Source organism: Thermobia domestica, chromosome 3 (assembly GCF_964235325.1).
Source record: "Thermobia domestica chromosome 3, izTheDome1.hap1.1, whole genome shotgun sequence".
NCBI classification, from domain to species: domain Eukaryota; kingdom Metazoa; phylum Arthropoda; class Insecta; order Zygentoma; family Lepismatidae; genus Thermobia; species Thermobia domestica.
In genome coordinates this window covers 276,871,235-276,891,768 of record NC_137456.1, presented here as the reverse complement: position 1 = coordinate 276,891,768, position 20,534 = coordinate 276,871,235, and the positions used below count along the sequence as shown (strand labels likewise).

Here is a 20,534-nt window from a genome sequence, read left to right as displayed (position 1 = left end):
AAATAGAACATTAGTATTAGGATTCAAAATAGGCGCATTCTGTGTCTGCAGTGAGTGGAGGATACTGCTGAGTTAATGTGGCAATAGATTAATGGAATATGGCACAAAGATGTCATTTGGATGAGTTCATCGGGCGGATCATCAGGCGCTTGGAAAAGGGCCACACAGAGAGAAGTAGCACGAGCAATCAATGTGTCACAACGGAGACATCAGCCATAGACCCGGTGGACATCCATGAGTGACAACTCCACAACAGGACCGATACTTATCAGTAACTTCGCGTCGGAACCGGACAATGCCTGCAAGACAACTGTCAGCGGAGCTAGCAGCCGCCTCAGGGGTGAAAGTGTCACGCCAGACTGTAAGGAGACAGAGACAGTGTCAGTATGCTCGACGACCAGCAACATGTGTACCACTGATGCAGGTACACAAAAGGGCCCGTTTACAGGAGTATTGAGAACATCACCAGTGGACCCATAACGAATAGAACCATGTACTGTTTACGGATGAATCCCGATACAGTTTCCAGAGCAATTCCCATCGCACTTTGATCTGGCGCGAACAGGGAACTCGCTTACATCCCACGAACATTGTGGAAAGGAATCGGTATGGTAGTGACGTAATGGTCTGGGCAGGCATTATGATGATAGTCGTACTGACCTGCACATCTTCGATGCGGAGTCCATCAATGGCCAGAGGTACAGGACGAAGTTCTGCACGACTGATTATGTGCGGCTTTTCAGGGTCGCAGTTGGCCCACAGTTTCTGCTTATGGATGGCAATGCCCGTCCCCATCGAGCCAAACTGGTGGAAGAATACCTAGAGACAGAAGACATCCAAGGTATCGAGTAGCCAACGCGATCTCCGGACTTAAACACGACTGAACATGCTTGGGACGCATTACGAAGATGTGTTGGGAAGGAAGGCGAGTAGCCAGCGCGATCTCCAGACCTAAACCCATTTGAACATGCTTAGGATGCATTAGGAAGATGTGCTGGAAACTACCAGCAGCTCCCAGGACACACCAGGAGCTCTGTACTGCTCTTCGTGAGAAGTTGAATCAGGTATCCCGACACCTCTTCAACAACCTGATCTTGCGCATGGAACGTCGTTACCAGACTTATATGGCTGTTGGGGGCGATCATATCCCATATTAACCTGTTTTCGATGCCGCCAACGCATCTCACAATGTTTCTGTGGTATGTGTTTTATGGTACCAAGTTTTGACTGTGTTGTGTGACCCCTTTTACCATGTTTTCTTTCAAATTGGCCTGTTCCGTGTTAGTGTGGCCCTTCCGTGTGATATGTTGGTATGGTGGTTCCATTTCGTGTGACTTTACGTTCTTCGTGCCCTATGTACTCGAACAGTAATTATGCTTGAGTTTTGGACACCTATGTACATAAACTAACCACTCTTACATATCTAATGGCATAGGTAGCGATCTTCGAAAAATGAAAAAGAAAAAAGTAAAATAAGCAGGGTAGAAACTGGATATACAGCAAGATAAAATCAATTTCATACATATTTCCGCACCAAAGTGGCAAACTAAAAATTTAACGGAACTTCAAAAAGTGAAGTCAATTCAGTGCCCCTATTGTCTATAATGCAATAGGGTAGCCAAATACTAATGTTGAGGAATACTCACATTTCCTGGAGGAGATAACCGACTTACAAGTAATTCAATTATACGGAAATTCCAAAGCACACGATTCTAAATTAATTTCTCGTAACAAAGGGATTCAAGTTCACAGTGTATAGTTCATATTATTATATATACTGGTATATATAACCAGCAACGAATTCTCCATGGGACAGACCGAACAGCCTGTTCTCTCCCTTCTGTGCCTAAGTAAGATTTAACTTATTATAAAACCTGTATTATCTAGGGGGAAAACATCCATTCGCTGCCTTACTGCCAGCAAGCTCCATATTCTCTGCTCTGCTGCTGTCGGTGATACTGAAACCGAGTAGACACGAACATAACGACGAAGCAGAGGAAGTTGTGCGTTAGACCTGTTCCTACCAATGTATTGGAGATAATGGTATTTAGTGCATCATACAATTCACTTTGTTTATGTAATTTTGATTTGCTAAGGAATAAAGGAATTTGTTCGTCCTTTTGCATAGCGTTGTATGTGATCGGGATCTTTTTTTATGTACGATATTTAAAAATCGGGAAACCTTAGGTTTCCATATGCTAGCTTAATTTGTATGAATAAGACGACAATGGAAGAGGTGGTTGGTACCTGTTCTAGGTTCACGACTTCGGAAATTTCGTTTTGCACAGAAATGAACCAGCTAGTGTACGACAGATCGAGTGAAACTAAGTTGTTTTGGTTCACCGAATTTTACGATAATGTACGGTTATTTTAAATGACAGCTTGCAGAATTTAAAACTAAAATAAAACCTTACACTAAGCATTTTCTAAGTAATCATAATTCTAAGAAAGAGTTAACAGGGTATTCATCTAACAATAAATTACCATATGAATGTATGAATGTATGTATGTGTGTGTGTAAATAGTGGGTGTCATGAAAGTCCCAAAGCCATCTTCACCCAAGTATTGCGTAAAGACATTCGATTCCACAAGGACTGATTTGATATTCACTTTAGCGTCCTTTCAGCAGTGAGCCTACATGGAACGTAGACCTACAGTTTAACGTCGGATCCGAACCACATGAGCTCCTGCCTGGGTCTCGCACGCCAAAGACATGTACGTTAACCGCTTAGCCACGAGAGCTCCCACAAGGATTGACGGTCAAGCAGATTATCAACATCGCTATGAGAGTTAAAACTAATGAAAATGTAAATACAAATGGAAAAAGAGAATGTCTGATTAGTGCAAGAGGTTTTCTTTAGCAAAGTAAGGACTGGAACATAAAATACAGAGGAAGTAGCAAAACAATGACCAAGAGCAACTATATTGATTGTAAGATGTGATTAGAGATTTGCAAACCACTTGTTGAATACAAATATGTTTGCTAGAACTTCGAATAGAATTGGTGCATTCCAAGTGAAATCAGCACATGGGGGTAGTTGCACCGTCTTCGATTTTGCTGTTTTAGTACGTTATTAAGTATCAAGAGAGGTGTTCAAATGTAAAGTCGTGTTGATGGTTTACCGTTTCCAAGATAAAGGGCACTGGACATGTGGAAAATATTCCAAACATGCATATATTAAAATATTTGTAGTTACAGATCGGTGAATGTAAGGAATATAAAACTGTCACAGTACACACAGTAATACAGGGGAACATATAAATAAAACAAGAAACCAACACCACCAATGTTGTCATCACAATGGCGGATCAAAAGTAAAGGACATTTAAGCAAAAGTGGCCCAAGTTTGGTCATCTTTGTGGAATAGAAGGGGAAATAACCACTAATCATTATTTTGTGACTGACAACCTTGGACCTTCCTCAGAACATCGGTATATATTTCAGTTGGTGGTATGTTACCCCTTCCTGTGTATGGATGTTGTTGTAACTCAATATTGTTAATATCGGCCATATTGCAAAAGGGCCTGGAGAAAAATTGTTCAGCATGTGGAAAAATAACCTGCTGTGGTATGTCTCCTTGCACAACAAATATGATTTGGTAGTTCACAATATTGTCCGAGTTATCAAGAAAACACAAATTATAATTTCGTTACTAAATGCAACGCACATGAATGTCGTACGAATCATGTCTTTGCCGAATTGCGACTGTGGTCGTGCAGTGGTTGTGCAAGTGCAGTACAGAGGTCAGTACTGATATTGTGAACCCTGCCTGTTGCAGTGGTTAATTGTAGTGTTGACAGAACTGTGAAGATATGGGATTCAGGAGCCCAGATAAAGTCAGTGCTGGAGTTGGACAGAGAGAATGTGGTTGGTGGATTGGAAGGATGGAAGAACTTGATATTCAGAAGCATTCAAAGGAACACTCGGATTACTATGACACCCAACCACCATTTGAAGTCGTAAATACAGGCCACATAATCGCCAATCTTTAGATGTTCTGTGGCCGTTACACCAGTCGAGAAAGTTTGGATACTTGGACAACTGTGAACTCCCTGCTGTTGGAAACACGCTGAATCCGTAACTGGTTACCGGCTGTCGGAATGAAACATGGTGTTGTCTAGTGTTCTTTACAGCCACAGCGGAAGCATAACTGTTCTATACCTCTTGCTCGTCTATCTTCTTGAGGGACACAGAAATACCACGAATGTTCTGCACACAAAATTTCAACATCTCTTGAGCTGTCTGAATGGGATCATCCACTCGCTGTAAAGATGCCTTAGCCGCATACCTCTTCACAGTCCCACCGACATCATTACATGCTTCCTTCCCATTACAGTGGCAAAGAAGTGCCATTCTGCCTCTATGTTGAAGTCTTCCTTATGATACAGTAGGTTGAATTTTTTTTTTGGGGGGGGGGGCGAAGTACACAACTTTCTGTATGTGTGGTAGATGCGGTTTTAAAAGTTGCAGGATTTTTTCCTGGAATGTGTACACAGTAGTGATGGTGTGTTCCAAGGAATTGCTGATGACATACTTTTACGTTCCAGGTTATGAAAGCATCAATTTTGCATGTCAATCCCTATTGATATAATAATATGTCTTTTATGCTGAACATATACGGGATGTAATCATAGACATCTATATTATATGTACTATTCGACTATGTTTTTTTTTTATTATCTGAACACAGCCATATTGCACCTATGATAACTTGAAAAATACTACGAACCACCAAATCACATTTCTTGTGCAAGAAGACATACCACAGCAGGTTATTTTCCCACATGCTAAACAATTTTTCTCCAGGCGCTTTTGCAATACGACCAATATTGACAACATTGAGTTAAAATAACATCCATACACAGGAAGGGGCAAACATAGCACCAGCTGAAATATACATCGCTGTTCTGAGGAAGGTCGAAGGCTGTCAGTCACAAAATAGTGGTTAATAGTTATTTCCCCTTCTACTCCACAAAGATGACCAAACTTGGATCACTTTTGCGTAAATGACCTTTACCTTTGACCCGCCATTGTGATGGCTACATTGTTTGTTTTTTTTTTCTTTGTACGTTTTTCTGTGTTACTATGTGTACTGTGACAAAGCTTCATGTTCCTCACATTCACCAACCTGTAACTACAAATATTTTAATATATGCATGTTTGGAGTATTTTTCAAGTGTTCAGTGCCCTCTATCTTGGAAACGGTAAAACATCAGCATCTGCCACTTTACATTTCAACACCTCTCTTGATACCTCATAACATACCAAAACACGAGCAAAATCGAAGACGATGAAACTACAACATTTTTCAAAATTGACTCATTTCGCTTGGAATGCATCAATTCTAAATGACTTAAGCAGCTCTGTAGCAGAGGAAATGCTTAACCCTTTTAAATTATGGCTTTTTGGGGGTAAATTATAGACTTTCAGTCAAGCAGCTACAGCACCATCCCTATTTATCCTAGATCATGGTTCACACGCATTCTCTTCAAAATAGAACAACCTTTCAAACGGTACCATTTATATTTTCCTATCATGTCCCTGAGGCGGGAAATTGTGAGAGAAATCGGGCCTTTTTGATTTTTTTACCCAGATTTTGAGTCCCTCTAGATCCCTTCTGTGTTAACGCACAGATCTCTAAAATAATTGGAAAATGTAATAGGAAAATATACATACCGATTAGTACATGTTAGTACAATAGCCTGTGAACAGTCTGAAAGATTCTATGATTTCTTAAATGAAGGTAAGTTTAATAGAAAGACTATGTATTATAATTTAGACGGATTAACAAAATATGGTAAACGACTGTAGAAAGTTGAGTAACGGATATTGAAGAATTATAGGTAATATATGGTATACTTCTCAAGGAAGTTTAGAAAATGAAGGTTAAATAAAAGTACCAGTTGATCATTCTGCTCCATTTAAGATAATGCACTCTCTATGTGCCTTCAGTAATATCTCAGCCTTCGGAGCCCACCACGCTAATCAACCACTTTTGAGTTGTTTATTTTTTATTAAATCTGGCACAGTCACAGTTCGGCCTACAAGGTGGACAATGTACGGAAGATGAACATCAAGGATTGGATCCTTCAGCAGTTGTCGAAACGTGGTGCTATCATTCAAGATTTACATCAAGTTAAGATTCTGTCGGAACGCAAATTCTATTATCACAGGAGAGAAAAATAGCGGAAGTATAAGGACATTACCAGATACAAAGCTTGCACTTGAAATCATGCTCCTGTTCCGAATGCTTGTCCAGCTGTTGGCAAACGCTGTTTCACATAATGTGGTTTTAACCATTTCGCTACTACCAGTACATCTTGATTTACTTTTCAATACATGAAACAGCATTCGCCCTAGATAGAAATCTACCCATAAACGAGTCTACTAGAGTAAAGAAAGAATGAACAGAAGTTTGGGGGCAAATACAGTTATATAAAGATCAACAAAAAGCTTGACGAAGAAGAGTAATAGCTAAGTTGACCAAATCTAAGACTCCAGTCAAAAAGAAAATTATCTGTTGCAATTCCAGCAAGAAAAAAATGGTGTTATCAAATTCAAGTACGAATCACTATTTTTGGAAGAATTGGTGGAGAATTTAGACAAATCAAGTTCTTTTCAGAATGCACAATTACACATATCAGCGAAGGAGGATTTTCAGGAAACGACTGCAGAACGAGTGTACACAGTGCAGAAAAACGCACTGAGTGATATTTTGTTAGCTTCTTTAATGAAAGATACGGAAACAATGAATATAGATAGTGGTTATAGACATTTATGAGAATATCAAAAGATTCTAAGTTGTTTTAGATGGAGTGTTGGAATTCAATGTTGTAAATAGGAGAAAGTGTTAAGAGTAGAGCTGGCATAGAAAGTGTCATGGCAAAGTACACATACCTGTTGATACATATTAGTAAAATAGCATGTGAACAGACTGGAAGGAAAGATGATTCTATTATTTCTAAAATCAAGTTTAATAGAAAGATTATATATTATAATTTAAACGGATTAACAGAATACGGTAAAGGACTGTAGAAAGTTGTGTAAAGGATATTAGATATAGAAGAATTACATAGTGTATAATTTTCAAGGAATTATAGAAAACAAAGGTAAAACAGAAGTAGCAGCAGGTAATAATTCTGCTCCACTAAAGACACTACACACATTATGCACCTTCAGTAATATCTCAGGATTCGAAGTATGAAATCCATCACGCTAATCAACCACTTTTGAGATTTTACATTTACTAATACTCTTGATGCCGTTTAAATCCACATTCGTCCCGCATCGGCGGCGGTGGGAAGGGAATGACATGTAAAAGTAATCGAAGACAACCATTATTAATGTCCAATCCATAGCTTTAAGGGTTTCTAAGATGAATAGTGACACTCTTAATGCTGTTTAACCAGTAAACTACGGGTATTTCGTTTTCGAAATACGCTGTTTCTTGTCTTAACTACGGATATTTCGATTTCGAAATAGTACTACAATAACTTTTGTAACACTGGGAATCCTGTTTTAGTCCTGCGTCAGAGATCTCTGAATGCTGCTAAGACGACGTAGGAGGACTGGAGAAACAAATCAGCCCGAAATACTTCACCATTGTTAGCCCAAACAAAATCCCCCCCCCCCTTCCTATTTTTTTTGCTTTCTTTGCCATCCGTCTGAAGTTTTGTTTGGCAGAAGTCATAAATTATTTCTGTTGTCACATGGAAAATGCCTGTGTTAGACTTGTTAACTCCTGTTTACATTACGGAAAGGCCTTTCTCATGTTACTGGTGGGCCCATCTCTGTGTGTGAAATTTTTTACCTGAGATCAGGGTCTTTTGCGGTAATCTGGGGCATTGTGGGAATTCTTGATAAAATTTCTTCCATCTTTACTTTTTAAGATAGAAGCTTTAAATTTGGCACATACATTTAGTCTACCGAGTAGTATTTATCAGATTTTTTTGAGATATCTACGTTCACACACGGCCTCTCCAGAGGGGCCCAAAGTGTGAAAAAAAGTTTTTCCCCAAAATTTTCCCTTTGACCTCACTTTTTCCCTCTCTTGGTATATGGTATGGGCATGTAAGTGGTACCATTTGAAAGCCTAGACATTCGTGAACACAAAACTTTTGTGTTTCATGTGTCTTCGATAAACAGTAGTGAAGAAATGGACGTCTTTGTAAACCCTTACCAAAACGCTTTAAATGGCGCCGTAAAAGCGGGGGCTGCGACATTTAAATCCCTCAGTAGTTTAAAGGTTAAGCCTAACTTCAACCTCATCGGTATGGGGATAAAAAGAAGTGGCATTATCAATTTTTATCATTACAATTTCATTGAAATACTTATCGTAAAGGCAGCAAGAGGGTTCAAATACTTTCCACAAATATATTTTCCGTGTGAAAAGCGAGCATTTCAGCTAGTCACTCATTTAGTATTCGTAACTGCAAATCGCGAGTACTGGAAAACTCGCAATTTTTTTATGTTTATGTTTCACTTCGTTGTGTGTTTGATAAATATCATCATTTGGGATTTGTAATGTATTTTTACTGAACCGATTTCAATGGTTTTTGAGTTTGAAGTTAGTTTACATAAATTTTTACTTGGCTCAGTGGTAGAGCGTTCACCTCTGGTGCTTGGGGTCCCGGGTTCGATCCCAGCCCCCGCCAAGTGAACTTTGTGGTGGACAAACACCGTGCTCGTGGGTTTTCTCGGGGTTCTCCCGTTTCCTCCCACTTTCTTCATTCCACCATTTCACTCATCTCTCTTAATCACCGTCTCCTTTAGCCTAACCGGCATAACCGTGGGACGTTAAACTCAAAGATTTCATTTCATTTTTCATTTCAAATTTTTACTTGATAAAACTCTAAGTTTCGAACAACTTCAAGAACTTGTTTCGCACTTATATGCACTTTCATACCCTATCAGTTTTGCCCCAAGTGCAAGAACCTCCTTGTTGATAATTGAGCTTTTCTGACTAGTAGCCCCAACTGCCGATCTCCTTATTTCGGACGATTTAACTACGACCGAAAAAAGTTATAATTATGAACCTGAGGTAGCCAAAACAGTTCGTGCTTTTTTTTTTTTTCTCTCTCAAAGATAAATAATGACAGGTTAATTTCATGCAAATGCATTTTATTCCGCAAAATATTCTTCTACATCTTTAATTTCATTACCACAATGAGTTACAAGCTTGTGAATTCTGTGTTCGTAAAACGTCTTGTACCTAAGCTCAAGAAATGTACTATTGCCTGTGTGACATCTCGGTTTCGGAACTGTTACTAACGTAAATGGTTATCCACAGCCTAACACAGGTGACAGTCGAATGAAACAACGTCCAGAGAGTGAGGAGAACTGAAGTAAAAATTCCCAAACAAGTGTAGTTATCGCCTCCTTGGTCACTTCGTCGTATGAGGTCTGGCGTTTCCTGTTGACTACTGCTGGCTACTTCTGACGTAGAGCAACTACAACTCTTTGCAACTGGGACGAATACACCTCGGGTGTGTTAGTTTTTCCACTCCCTAGCAATTCGAAGAGCAAAGTCTGCCTTCTAACAAGTAAACGTTCTCTCCCAAGAATCGGGAATCCGGAAACTACGCTTATATTTAGATAGAGGAGGGCCACGAAGGAATACTGGTAAAATATGCCGGGCCGACAGCAAAGGATAAATCCAATATGGCCGCCCGAAGGTCATGCCAATCGACTTTTGCAAGCAACCTCTCAGCCACTTCCCATGGGCAGATTGACTTAATGTTTTGCAGATTGAAATGACCGATTCCATTTCAAATCGTCCAAGCAAACCACAATTGGTCCCCATCATAGTCTCAGATTTCATTATTTTTTTAAAATGGGATCTACATGCAATACCCTTTTTTTTTCTTTTTTTTTTTTGCTGAAAAAATTTTTTCCTTCGATATACAGCTTTCCAAAATGGCTACCCTCCTCTCGGATTACTCGAAAAACTGAAAAACATGTCAAATTAAAAGTTTTGTTGTAGAGAAACGAGTGTACTTAGTAGCATATGTTTCGATGGAGGGCCAAAATTCGTCGATTGGTCCAATAGGAATCGCGCAATTCACTCGCAATGTTGCCAACTTTGGTGGAATTTTTGCTAGCTTCAAACTTTCTTTTTCTGTCCACACGAGCAATATCAATCATCTGCTTCTAGCATCGAAATCTACTCCATAAGATCTCTTGAAAATGTAAAGGACTTACGTTTCTGATTATTACATCCAACGTTATAGCATGATGAAAAGCTGAAAATTTCATTAAGACGCCATGTTTGGACGCCATTTTCTCAAAAAAACCCACCTTTTAAAAATCTGAATTTTTTACATGTATTGGAGAAGTACCTAAGTATTTAATATCCGTTAACCGTTCATGCGGCTGCAGCCCTAAACATTAGCAATTAATTATTGAAATTTCGATTTTTGTACTGGAAATGTAAATATTTCCTATGGGTATTTAGATCCTATACACAAGGCGAATTGAAAGGGAGTATGAAAATTTTGAGAGATGAATCCTGACATCAAATCCAGTAGAAAAGTTACTATAAAGATGAGTCGAATTCCGCTTCGTTTTCGAGTTACAGGGTTTCCAACCCGGGATCCAAAATCGGCTTGCGACAATGGAAAATAAAATATAAATTTCGCGTTAAATCAGAAACTATGTGTTAAAGCTTTGATAAAGTTCAGAAAGTTGATTTGTATCAATATGATAATTCTTACGTGCGTTGCAATTCGGTTGACAGTGTTGCCAACTTGGTAGAACTTTTGTTTGTTTCCAAATCACACTACGTGGTTTTTATTTGATATTTGGTATTCACTAATGATTGTAAACATCACATGAAGCACAATTTTCCCCACATCAGCACAGTTTTCGAAAACTTACCTGTATTTCATTAAAAAGTTTATCTTGTGCGTTATTGATAGATGCAACATTAAGTGTGAATTTCACTTGATGTTTGCCATCATTAGTAAAGTCAAAATATCGAATAAAAACTACGTTATTGTAAGTTGTAATAATAATAATAATAATAATAATAATAATAATAATAATAATAATAATAATAATAATAATAATAATAATAATAATAATAATAATAATAATAATAAAAAGAACAAAATTTATCTTTTATTATTGCAAAACTTCTTGTAACTCCGCGCATCAAGTTCGAACTTGTTCAAGAAGTTCTGCTGCAACCACGAAACAGTTTGTATAACGTGATTCAGTGTCGTGAACATCGTCCTAGTGTTCTCTACAATTAGAACCATGAAAATTGTTTTTACTGGTAACATAATATTGTAGTGCACTAGTTACAGTGTTTGTGTGAATAACAATGGAGAAGTCCTATTACAGTAAGGACCGTATTAAATGTGTTGATTATTTTAAAAGGCATAAGATAATTGTGTACAGAAAGAATTATATGTAAAATATATGTATTGCGTACAGCGTGTCTGCCAAAACGTAGTTTTAGGAGAGGATGATTATTTGGGTAAAGGGTGCTTTGAATATTTACCGTGAACAACGTGAATGTGTGTAAGATATTGGTGACCACGAAAGGTGTAAATATGAAATTATGCACCAACAAGATAAAGAACTTGTTCCTCTGAATGTATATTTGGAAACCATTAACCAGACAGTTAACATGCTAAACATGAATGTGTCACCATTAAAATCAGCCGTTATCGGTGAAACCTAGACTACGGTGAAGGATTCACCTCTCAAAATGTTTCATACTGCCGTTCAAATTGCCTTGTGCACAGGACACAAATAATCATTCTCCCCTAATAGTGCGTTTGGGCAGACACGCTGTACGCAATTTATATATTTTACCGCAAGATAAAATTTTTGTCTAGAATTCTTTCTGTGCACAATCCTCTTATGGCTTTTAGCATAATCGACACATTTAATACGGTCCTTACTGTAATAGGAATCCTCCATTATTATTCACACAAACACTGTAATTAGTGCACTACAATGTCACGTTACCAGTCAAAACAGTTTTCATGGTTCCAGAGAACACTAGGACGATGTTCACGACACCGAGTCACGCAAACTATCAATAACGCACGAGATAAAACTTTTTAATGAAATACAGGTAAGTTTTCGAAAACTGTGCTGATGTGGGGAAAATTGTGCTTCATGTGATGTTTACAATCATTAATGAATACCAAATATCAAATAAAATCCACGTAGTGTGATTTGGAAACAAATAAAAGTTCTACCAAGTTGGCAACACTGTCAACCGAATTGCAACGCACGTAAGAATTATCATATTGATACAAATCAACTTTCTGAACTTTATCAAAGCTTTAACACATAGTTTCTGATTTAACGCGAAATTTATATTTTATTTTCCATTGTCGCAAGCCGATTTTGGATCCCGGGTTGGAAACCCTGTAACTCGAAAACGAAGCGGAATTCGACTCATCTTTATAGTAACTTTTCTACTGGATTTGATGTCAGGATTCATCTCTCAAAATTTTCATACTCCCTTTCAATTCGCATTGTGTATAGGATCTAAATACCCAAAGGAAATATTTACATTTCCAGTACAAAAATCGAAATTTCAATAATTAATTGCGAATGTTTAGGGCTGCAGCCGCATGAACGGTTAACGGATATTAAATACTTAGGTACTTCTCCAATACATGTAAAAAATTCAGATTTTTAAAAGGTGGGTTTTTTGAGAAAATGGCGTCCAAACATGGCGTCTTAATGAAATTTTCAGCTTTTCATCATACTATAACGTTGGATGTAATAATCAGAAACGTAAGTCCTTTACATTTTCAAGAGATCTTATGGAGTAGATTTCGATGCTAGAAGCAGATGGTTGATATTGCTCGTGAGGACAGAAAAAAAATGTTTGAAATTAACAAAAATTTCACCAAAGTTGGCAACATTGCGAGTGAATTGCGCAATTCCTATTGGACCAATCGATGAATTTTGGCCATCCACCGAAACATACAACTTTATACTCTTAATGCTATCGCGATTATGTTACTAAGTACACTCGTTTCTCTACAATAAAATTTTTAATTTGACATGTTTTTCAGTTTTTCGAGCAATCCGAGGAGGGTAGCCATTTTGGAAGGCTGTATATCGAAGAAATTTTTTTTTTCATGAAAAAGAAAAAAAAAGCGTCTAATAATTTTGTATGTAGTTTCTTATTTTAAAAAATGAACTAAATCTGACACAGTCGTGTGGACCACCCTGGACGATTTGAAATGGAATCACTCATATATGTATGAACACTACACATCTATTGGTTTGAAATTTCGCGGACGCTGACGTATTGAACCCAATATGGCCGATCAAAATGTCAATGTGTCAACGACTCGTGTCTGGAGAGCGAATTGTACTATGGAAGTACAGTATCACTAGACGTGTACGAAAAGCATTAAACGGTTCAAAATATCGCCATCTGAAAACCAATATGGCCGAACAGAATCCTGAACCAAACAGCTCGTACTACAAAAACGAAATTTGGTGAAAAGGTGGTGAAATATATATATAAACGAAACTTTGTGAAATATATGGCATTCTGACGCCTCAATTTCACCAAAACATATGCTATAATTTCATCGGCATAATTGCATGACTTTCAACAGAAACATTCCATGAATGATAATTGGACCAATACATATTTAGTTTGCTGTAACAATGTATAGAATAATTAATAATTATGTGAGTAACAAAAAATGTTTTTGATTTGCGCCGGGTTCGAACATAGGACCCTTGGAAATTAAATCACGATGTTACCTGTGTAGCCACGGTGCCAGTTATATATATGGTATGGTTTACAAGCTTTAAGACGCGTATTCTAGGACGTTTGTGGCTATAAGTAAAAAAGTTTGTAAACAGAACGCTGCAGCCTAGCTGTTGCGCACCTAATCCTACATTTCCCCACTCCCTTCTCCGCGACGATGATGTTTTGCAGTGTTGCAATCTGCAGGGAGCGGAATGGTCTGAGGATTTTCTACGACATTTGAGTGTAAAAGCTGTATATTGACTGTGCCAGTTCGTACCAATGAAAAAATAATAAAAAGAGAAATTTTCCTTTCAGAAGGCGTGAAGGGATCGCCCCGTCGGAAAGCGTCACTGCTTACAGTGTCTCCATGAGGTAGTCTGCACGGGCCCGGCCCGTGAATTAATAATATGAGGCCCGACCCGAGTTAGAAATATGTTTTAGCATTTAGGCCAGGCCCCATGTGATAATCAAATGAGCCCGAAATAAGCCCGAATTACAAAAACTTAACAATTAAGGCAAAAGTGTATTTTTTATTTGCAACAATTAAATGTTTAATTTTGCAGTTTAAAAGCTTTCATGATTCAGAGACAACAAGGAAATAAAGGTTATCCTTTACATTTAGTTAACTATGAATTCTCTTAAAAAAAGAAGTCATTATATAAATTCTCATAATATAAACTGACATTGTCTTGAAGAAAAAACCAAGACACGTTCCCAATGCTCTTGTTCCTTTAATTCAGTGTAAGAAGCAGTATTTTCACTCAGAGAAGCTAAGCATATTTATTGCTGTTACTTTTAGTTTTTTTTTTTCTATATTACACAGCTTTTCTCTCAATTGCACAGTGATTTTAAGTTAGGGCGTCTCAAGTTACAAATTTAGGTGTGCGTTAAAAGTTCTCCAGAAAATATCGTTGTATTATGCCCGAAAAGGTCCAGAGAAATATTATTGTTTATTTAAAAATTTACGGCCCGGGCCCAACTCTAGGCCCGAGCTCGTGCAGACCTCTAGCATGAGGTTGCTTACCTATCAAAAAAAAAAAAAAAAAAAAGTAAGATTCGGACTTTAAACATTTTAGCAGGTGATATTTGTTGTAGCATAAGTTTGCTGAGTTAGTATCACTGGAACTTACAAAGCCAGACCAGTGGATGGAAGAGTAGTGGGGAGGACGGCGGAATACGAAGTGCTCCGCAGCGATCTGCGCATCTTGGTTTGAAACTTGTCGAGTTATAGTGCGTTCTAGACCTTCCCAAATGAACAGTATTTTGCGTATAACACTTCAAACAGATAACACAGGCACTGGCAACATTTTTAACTTACTGGCATTTCACCTGCAAAATCTGTTCCAGTAAATTGTAGATGATTTTCATGCGAAACCACCGGAACTGTTTACAGTGTATATTTTATATGCGTATTTCGCGGCTATATTGGATACACGATGTAGAAATTGTGATCCATTTGTATTATTTTCCTCCCCTAGTAGTGGTAATGGACCTTTACACCAAATTTCGTTTTTGTAGTACGAGCTGTTTGGTTCAGGATTTGTTCGGCCATATTGGTTTTCAGATGGCGATATTTTGAACCGTTTACGCTTTTTGTACACGTCTAGTGATACTGTACTTCCATAGTACAATTCGTTCTCCAGACACGAGTCGTTGACACATTGACATTTTGATCGGCCACATTGGGTACAATTTGTTGACGAAGGAAGTCAACAAATTCTCACTTTTCGAACCATTCGTATACAAGACACTAAAGGGTACTGTTCTAGAAAACCTTTGAGTTCGAGCTCTTGCTGCAATTTCTAGCAGCCTCTGTGTTGTCTGCCGTGTGACGACATCCGAAGGTCGAGCCTTGATGGAGTCAACAACCATGCTGGCAGAGCACAAACATCTAGCAAACAAAAAAGTGCCTCCCAAATTCATCTACGGTCAGACTTGTACGCATAAATGCACCATGTGTGAGTAGTCTGAGGGTTGCTGCATATCGGTCATAAGTCTAGGCACCTTACAACTGAAAGCTCAGAGCTGGCCAGAAATACAATGCATATAGGCTGTATAATATAGAATTTTGGTACGACGACAGACTAACGATCGAATGGTTTGCTTCAATATAAAGCTATCAAGAGGACTAATGCGAAAGCACCAGTAGCTAGTCAATTCCCAATAACGAACAGTATCGAGTTGCTTCAGCAAAGACGAACGAGTAGATGTGTAAGCAAGATAACCATAATCGAATTTGAACTAGATTCAACTAGGGTATACGATCAACACCCTAAGTGGTGTGGGAAAGCACTAGAAGCAAACTCATAGCTCGCGGACAAAAGTACTTAAGGTTACTAACATGCAGTCCCCTCGTTAAGCGGCGATTGAAGATAAAGAACAAATCATAATATCAAAACACAACAGGGGATAGTGCTACCAAGATACAGGTTCGGATAAACAAGGCAAGGTCTATGGCAGCAGAAGTGCACATTTAGTTTTCTCAACAGAAAATCAAATATCTGTCTCATTTGACCAGCGAACAAGATAATTTAACATTAGCTGAGGCTATCGAGTGATATCGCGAAGATATACGGAGTAGCAATAAATAAGATAGTCTAAATAAAGTAGTTAGAATCTGCGACAAAACAATGTTTATGAAGACAGTAAACAGTGTGACATTCAGAACATTGCATTAAGAAACACTGTTTTCTCCTCGAAATGGCTTGAGATACTATAACCCATGCGCATCTTAAAATAACTTTCTTCCAGAAAGTTTGCAACAAACTTAGTTATATGGCAACATCCCCCAGCCACGAAGTTGTTTTAACACTCCATAATGCCAGGCTATCTATAAGGCTTTTTCAAATCGAAAAATATGGAAAGAACGAGACAGACAGAGAGAGAGAGAGAGAGAGAGAGAGAGAGAGAGAGAACTTCCTGAATCTGGAACTTGACTTCTTGAATGAGTGAAATTTTCTCAAGAGAGTTTCATTACAAATACAACACCAAACGGATGTTCATTATGAGCTGACAGAGCTTACAGACGTAACTCATGATAGCAATAAGCCTGTAAGGTTGTGGCAATCGTAACTTTCTCTGCTTTTAAGACTGGAAGACCAGAACCTCATGCTAGTAAAATAGAGAAGTCTCCTCTGAGTAGATACGATTCAGCAGCTGCAATAATGCGAGCTGAACACTGCCAAACATGTTGCGCAATATATCACAATATAATCCCTAAGTAGTTGAGTACTGGATGATTCACGAACACGACATCTGTAAATGAAGAGTTATAATTAATTCTCAGTTTTACCGCGATGGGAATTTAATGATTCCGCCCGACACAAGTACGAAAGTGATTAAACCCCGACATAAGTGTGGAAATACAGATGTAGAAGAAAAGTGTCGTCCAAAAGTGTTTGCTATCTCTATGGGGTTAGTCTGCAGAACCCTGTTTATTGATAGTGCAGTCACACTAGTAATTGAATAGCGGCCTAGTGAGTTAATCCGACGCCATACACCAGTAATGCATAGATGTTCGACTATTGACGGACTAAACATACTCTATCCAGCCTGGTGCTTCGAAGAACCACAGTCAGCATGTATAACAGGGTGCTTAAATAGATCTACAGAATCAGTAGGGATAGTTCATCAGGAGTGTGAAATTCACTGACCACCCGAAATATTTGCCAACCAGCAGAATTTATGCTAAACCGTGGAATATGATTCAGAATGACAAAGAGACAATCAGCGATTACAGGGAAATGATTACTGTCACAGAGATCTGGATGTAAATTCCATGTTAATGAGCCACTGAGAGTCATATTGCACAGAGAAAGGTCAATACATGAGTATATCCTTAGGCCTGTAGCGAATTGGTAGTTCTTGATGTCGTTTAAGAACTTGCATAACCCGATGGCCACAATCGTCCGTGTGGAGCCTCATAAGCGGCAGTACGCATTCACATCTCTGACAATGAACATTGGTGACTATTGTTGACGACTGCCGTAAAGGGGTCAGATCGAGTAACATTGTTTTATATGATGTACACGAAGCAAGACTTGCACCACATCTACTTACAAACCATAAATTAGGTTATCATGCAATGGAAATCATCGATACACCGATTACGATGGCGCAAGCAGCTCGATCATCAGTTTACTTACGATGTCTATAAAGCGGTAAGCCAAAACAAAAGTCTGCGCTGGCTGAAAATGAAAAATGAAATGAAATTTTTAAGTTTTACGTCCCACGGTTATGCCGGTTAGGATAAAGGAGACGGTGAAGATGAGAAATGAATGAAATGGTGGAATGAAGAAAGTGGGAGGAAACGGGAGAACCCCGAGAAAACCCACGAGCACGGTGTTTGTCCACCACAAAGTCTACACGGCGCGAGCTGGGATCGAACCAGGGACCCCAATCACTGGAGGTGAACGCTCTACCACTGAGCCACCGCGCCCCTGGCTGAAAATGAGTTCCCTACGAGTACATAATAGATGGTAAGTGTTCATAGATCACTTGTTTCAATCCCTCATAAGGTAATTGTTGAAGTCATTAATGTACAATCCGCGGCTAAAAACCTGCAACACGAGCATATAAGTTTATTGTGAAATGACGAAGTCTTTTGCTCCAAAATAAGTGTGCACAGGAGGAGGCCGAGGTTTATCCTGGCGTTATTCGTTCCACTTAGACGTTATGTTCATTCCCTGTGCTGTTAGGCGTAGTTTCAGAATAAACTTACATCCTCATGTTGCAGGTTTTTTGCCGCGGATTGTACCAATGAAAAAGAGACATATTTCAAAAGGTCATCGCTTAAGACTAATCTCACCTCATTACCCATCATACACTCACTATAAATATTTAACACTTATAGGTTTGAACTATGTCAATTCACTTTCGGTGTGAAGATAGTATTCGCAGGAAGATTCGTCTTGTTACGAGATACTTGTTTCACTGTTTACACTTCCCCTTATGAGAATCCATTTTTTCTGTGTATTTATGAACAAAATTCGTTTATGGATATTAAAATTATATTCATATTTTTACACAATGACATTTCTATAATGGGAAGACATGAATATCATTCTAATATCCATAAGCAAATTTTGTACATAAATAACTGAAAGAATTCTATTATAAGGAAAAAGTGCATACAATGAAAGAAATTTGTAAGAAGTGAACGTATCTCATAATAATATGAATATTTTTACAAATACTATTTTCACACGTGAACTGAATGGACATAGTTCAAACTGTGCTTTTTGAATAGTCAAGAGTGTTTTCTTTATTACAGGATCAAAAACTTCATAATGTCAAAATAATTTCTTCCAGTTTGCGGTAGGAGTGTTCGCATCCACAGCCCCAGAGCGGGCAGGAATGTAGAAAGTACGAAGTTTTAACAGGAACATAAAAGCACAGATTCCAAGGTGGATCGCTTTCTATAAAGGGAGTACTTGCCTCTATTAAAAAAATAAATTTTAAAATAAAATTGGAAATATTTACCTGACGGTTTACGGCAGCTGCATTACCTCGATCATCTTTATCAGCACCAGTAAGCGAACCTAGAATTAAAGAAGAAATTTCCATTGAAAATACAATGCTTTTATTCAAGAATCTCAACACACAATTATATAGAAGGGAAAAAAACGTAAGTATTTTGTATAAATTTGTTTCAGTTGCACTATGATTCAAACATGGACTTCTCATCAGCCTCAGTAAGCCATGAGCTGCTACAGTGTGTTCTCAATAGGACTCCAAATATATATATATATATATATATATATATATATATATATATATATATATATATATATATATATATATATATATATATATATATATATATATATAAAATAATTATTATATCAGTGACTAACATATTAGATAACTTGAGGAAAAGCTGTGATCAATATAGGATGACAATAGTTGTTAGGAAGCAAAAGATATAGTGATTGGAACGAAGCGATCTGAACCAATTATTGAAATAACAGGGAGACACCAAAACAGAAGACTAGTTTTCTGTACCTACGTAATATTATTCGTAAAGGTATAAAGCGTAAACGGAAAATAAAAGTAATGGTAAGGACAGTGAACAAAGCCTTTAGAAAGAGGAAACGCGTATTTTGTGGATCTTTACACAAAGGGGTATGAAAAAAGACATCATCAAATGTTTCATGTGGACAACTGCACTCTACTCGACAGGATCATGGACTTATGAAAGAGCAATGGAAAACAAATCAGGTCTTTCTAGAAATGGTAGAAGAAACAATGAAGAAAATTAGATGGATCGAACAGAAAACCAACGACACAGCTTCTTTTTCACCTCAACCACAGGTTGGTGGGCAACATGGAAATTTTAAAACTTTTCTCTCGCTTGGGAGAGCTGTTTTTATACTTTTATAAGGCCTCTTCTTCGTAACTGCATCTAGATATTCTATCCTTGGTCTTCCTCTTCCTGGTTTTCCTTCTGCCTTTTCCTCTATCAGCACAGTGATCCAATCGGAGTGTCGAATAAGATGGCCAAGCATGCTGTTTTTTTTTTTTCCTATTATCTTCATGATCTGTTGTCCTTCATTTGCTTCCTTTAGTACGTCTTCATTCCTTTTCCTTTCGGTCCATGATATGCGCAGCATTCTGCGCCAACACCACATTTCAAATGCTTTCAGCTTGGATATTTCAGCTTTTCTCAATGTCCACGTCTCTGATCCGTACAGCACCACGCTCCATACCAATGTCTTAATAAATCGTTTATGAACGTCCAGCGACATATTTCTTGATGTTAGTAGTCCTCTTTTCCTATTGAATGCTTGTTTAGCC

The 20,534-nt window shown here is 38.1% G+C and overlaps 1 protein-coding gene across 5 annotated transcripts in view; it reads right to left on the bottom strand.

The window, feature by feature from the left end:
• Nucleotides 1-20,534, bottom strand: part of LOC145681081 (uncharacterized) — a 118,493-nt gene that overhangs the window by 16,255 nt on the left and 81,704 nt on the right. For all 5 annotated transcript variants that reach the window (XM_081752449.1, XM_081752451.1, XM_081752450.1 and 2 more), the window contains one exon: nucleotides 19,221-19,279. In XM_081752449.1, the coding sequence (XP_081608575.1) occupies nucleotides 19,221-19,279 (59 nt within the window). The remainder of the gene's footprint in view (nucleotides 1-19,220; nucleotides 19,280-20,534) is intronic.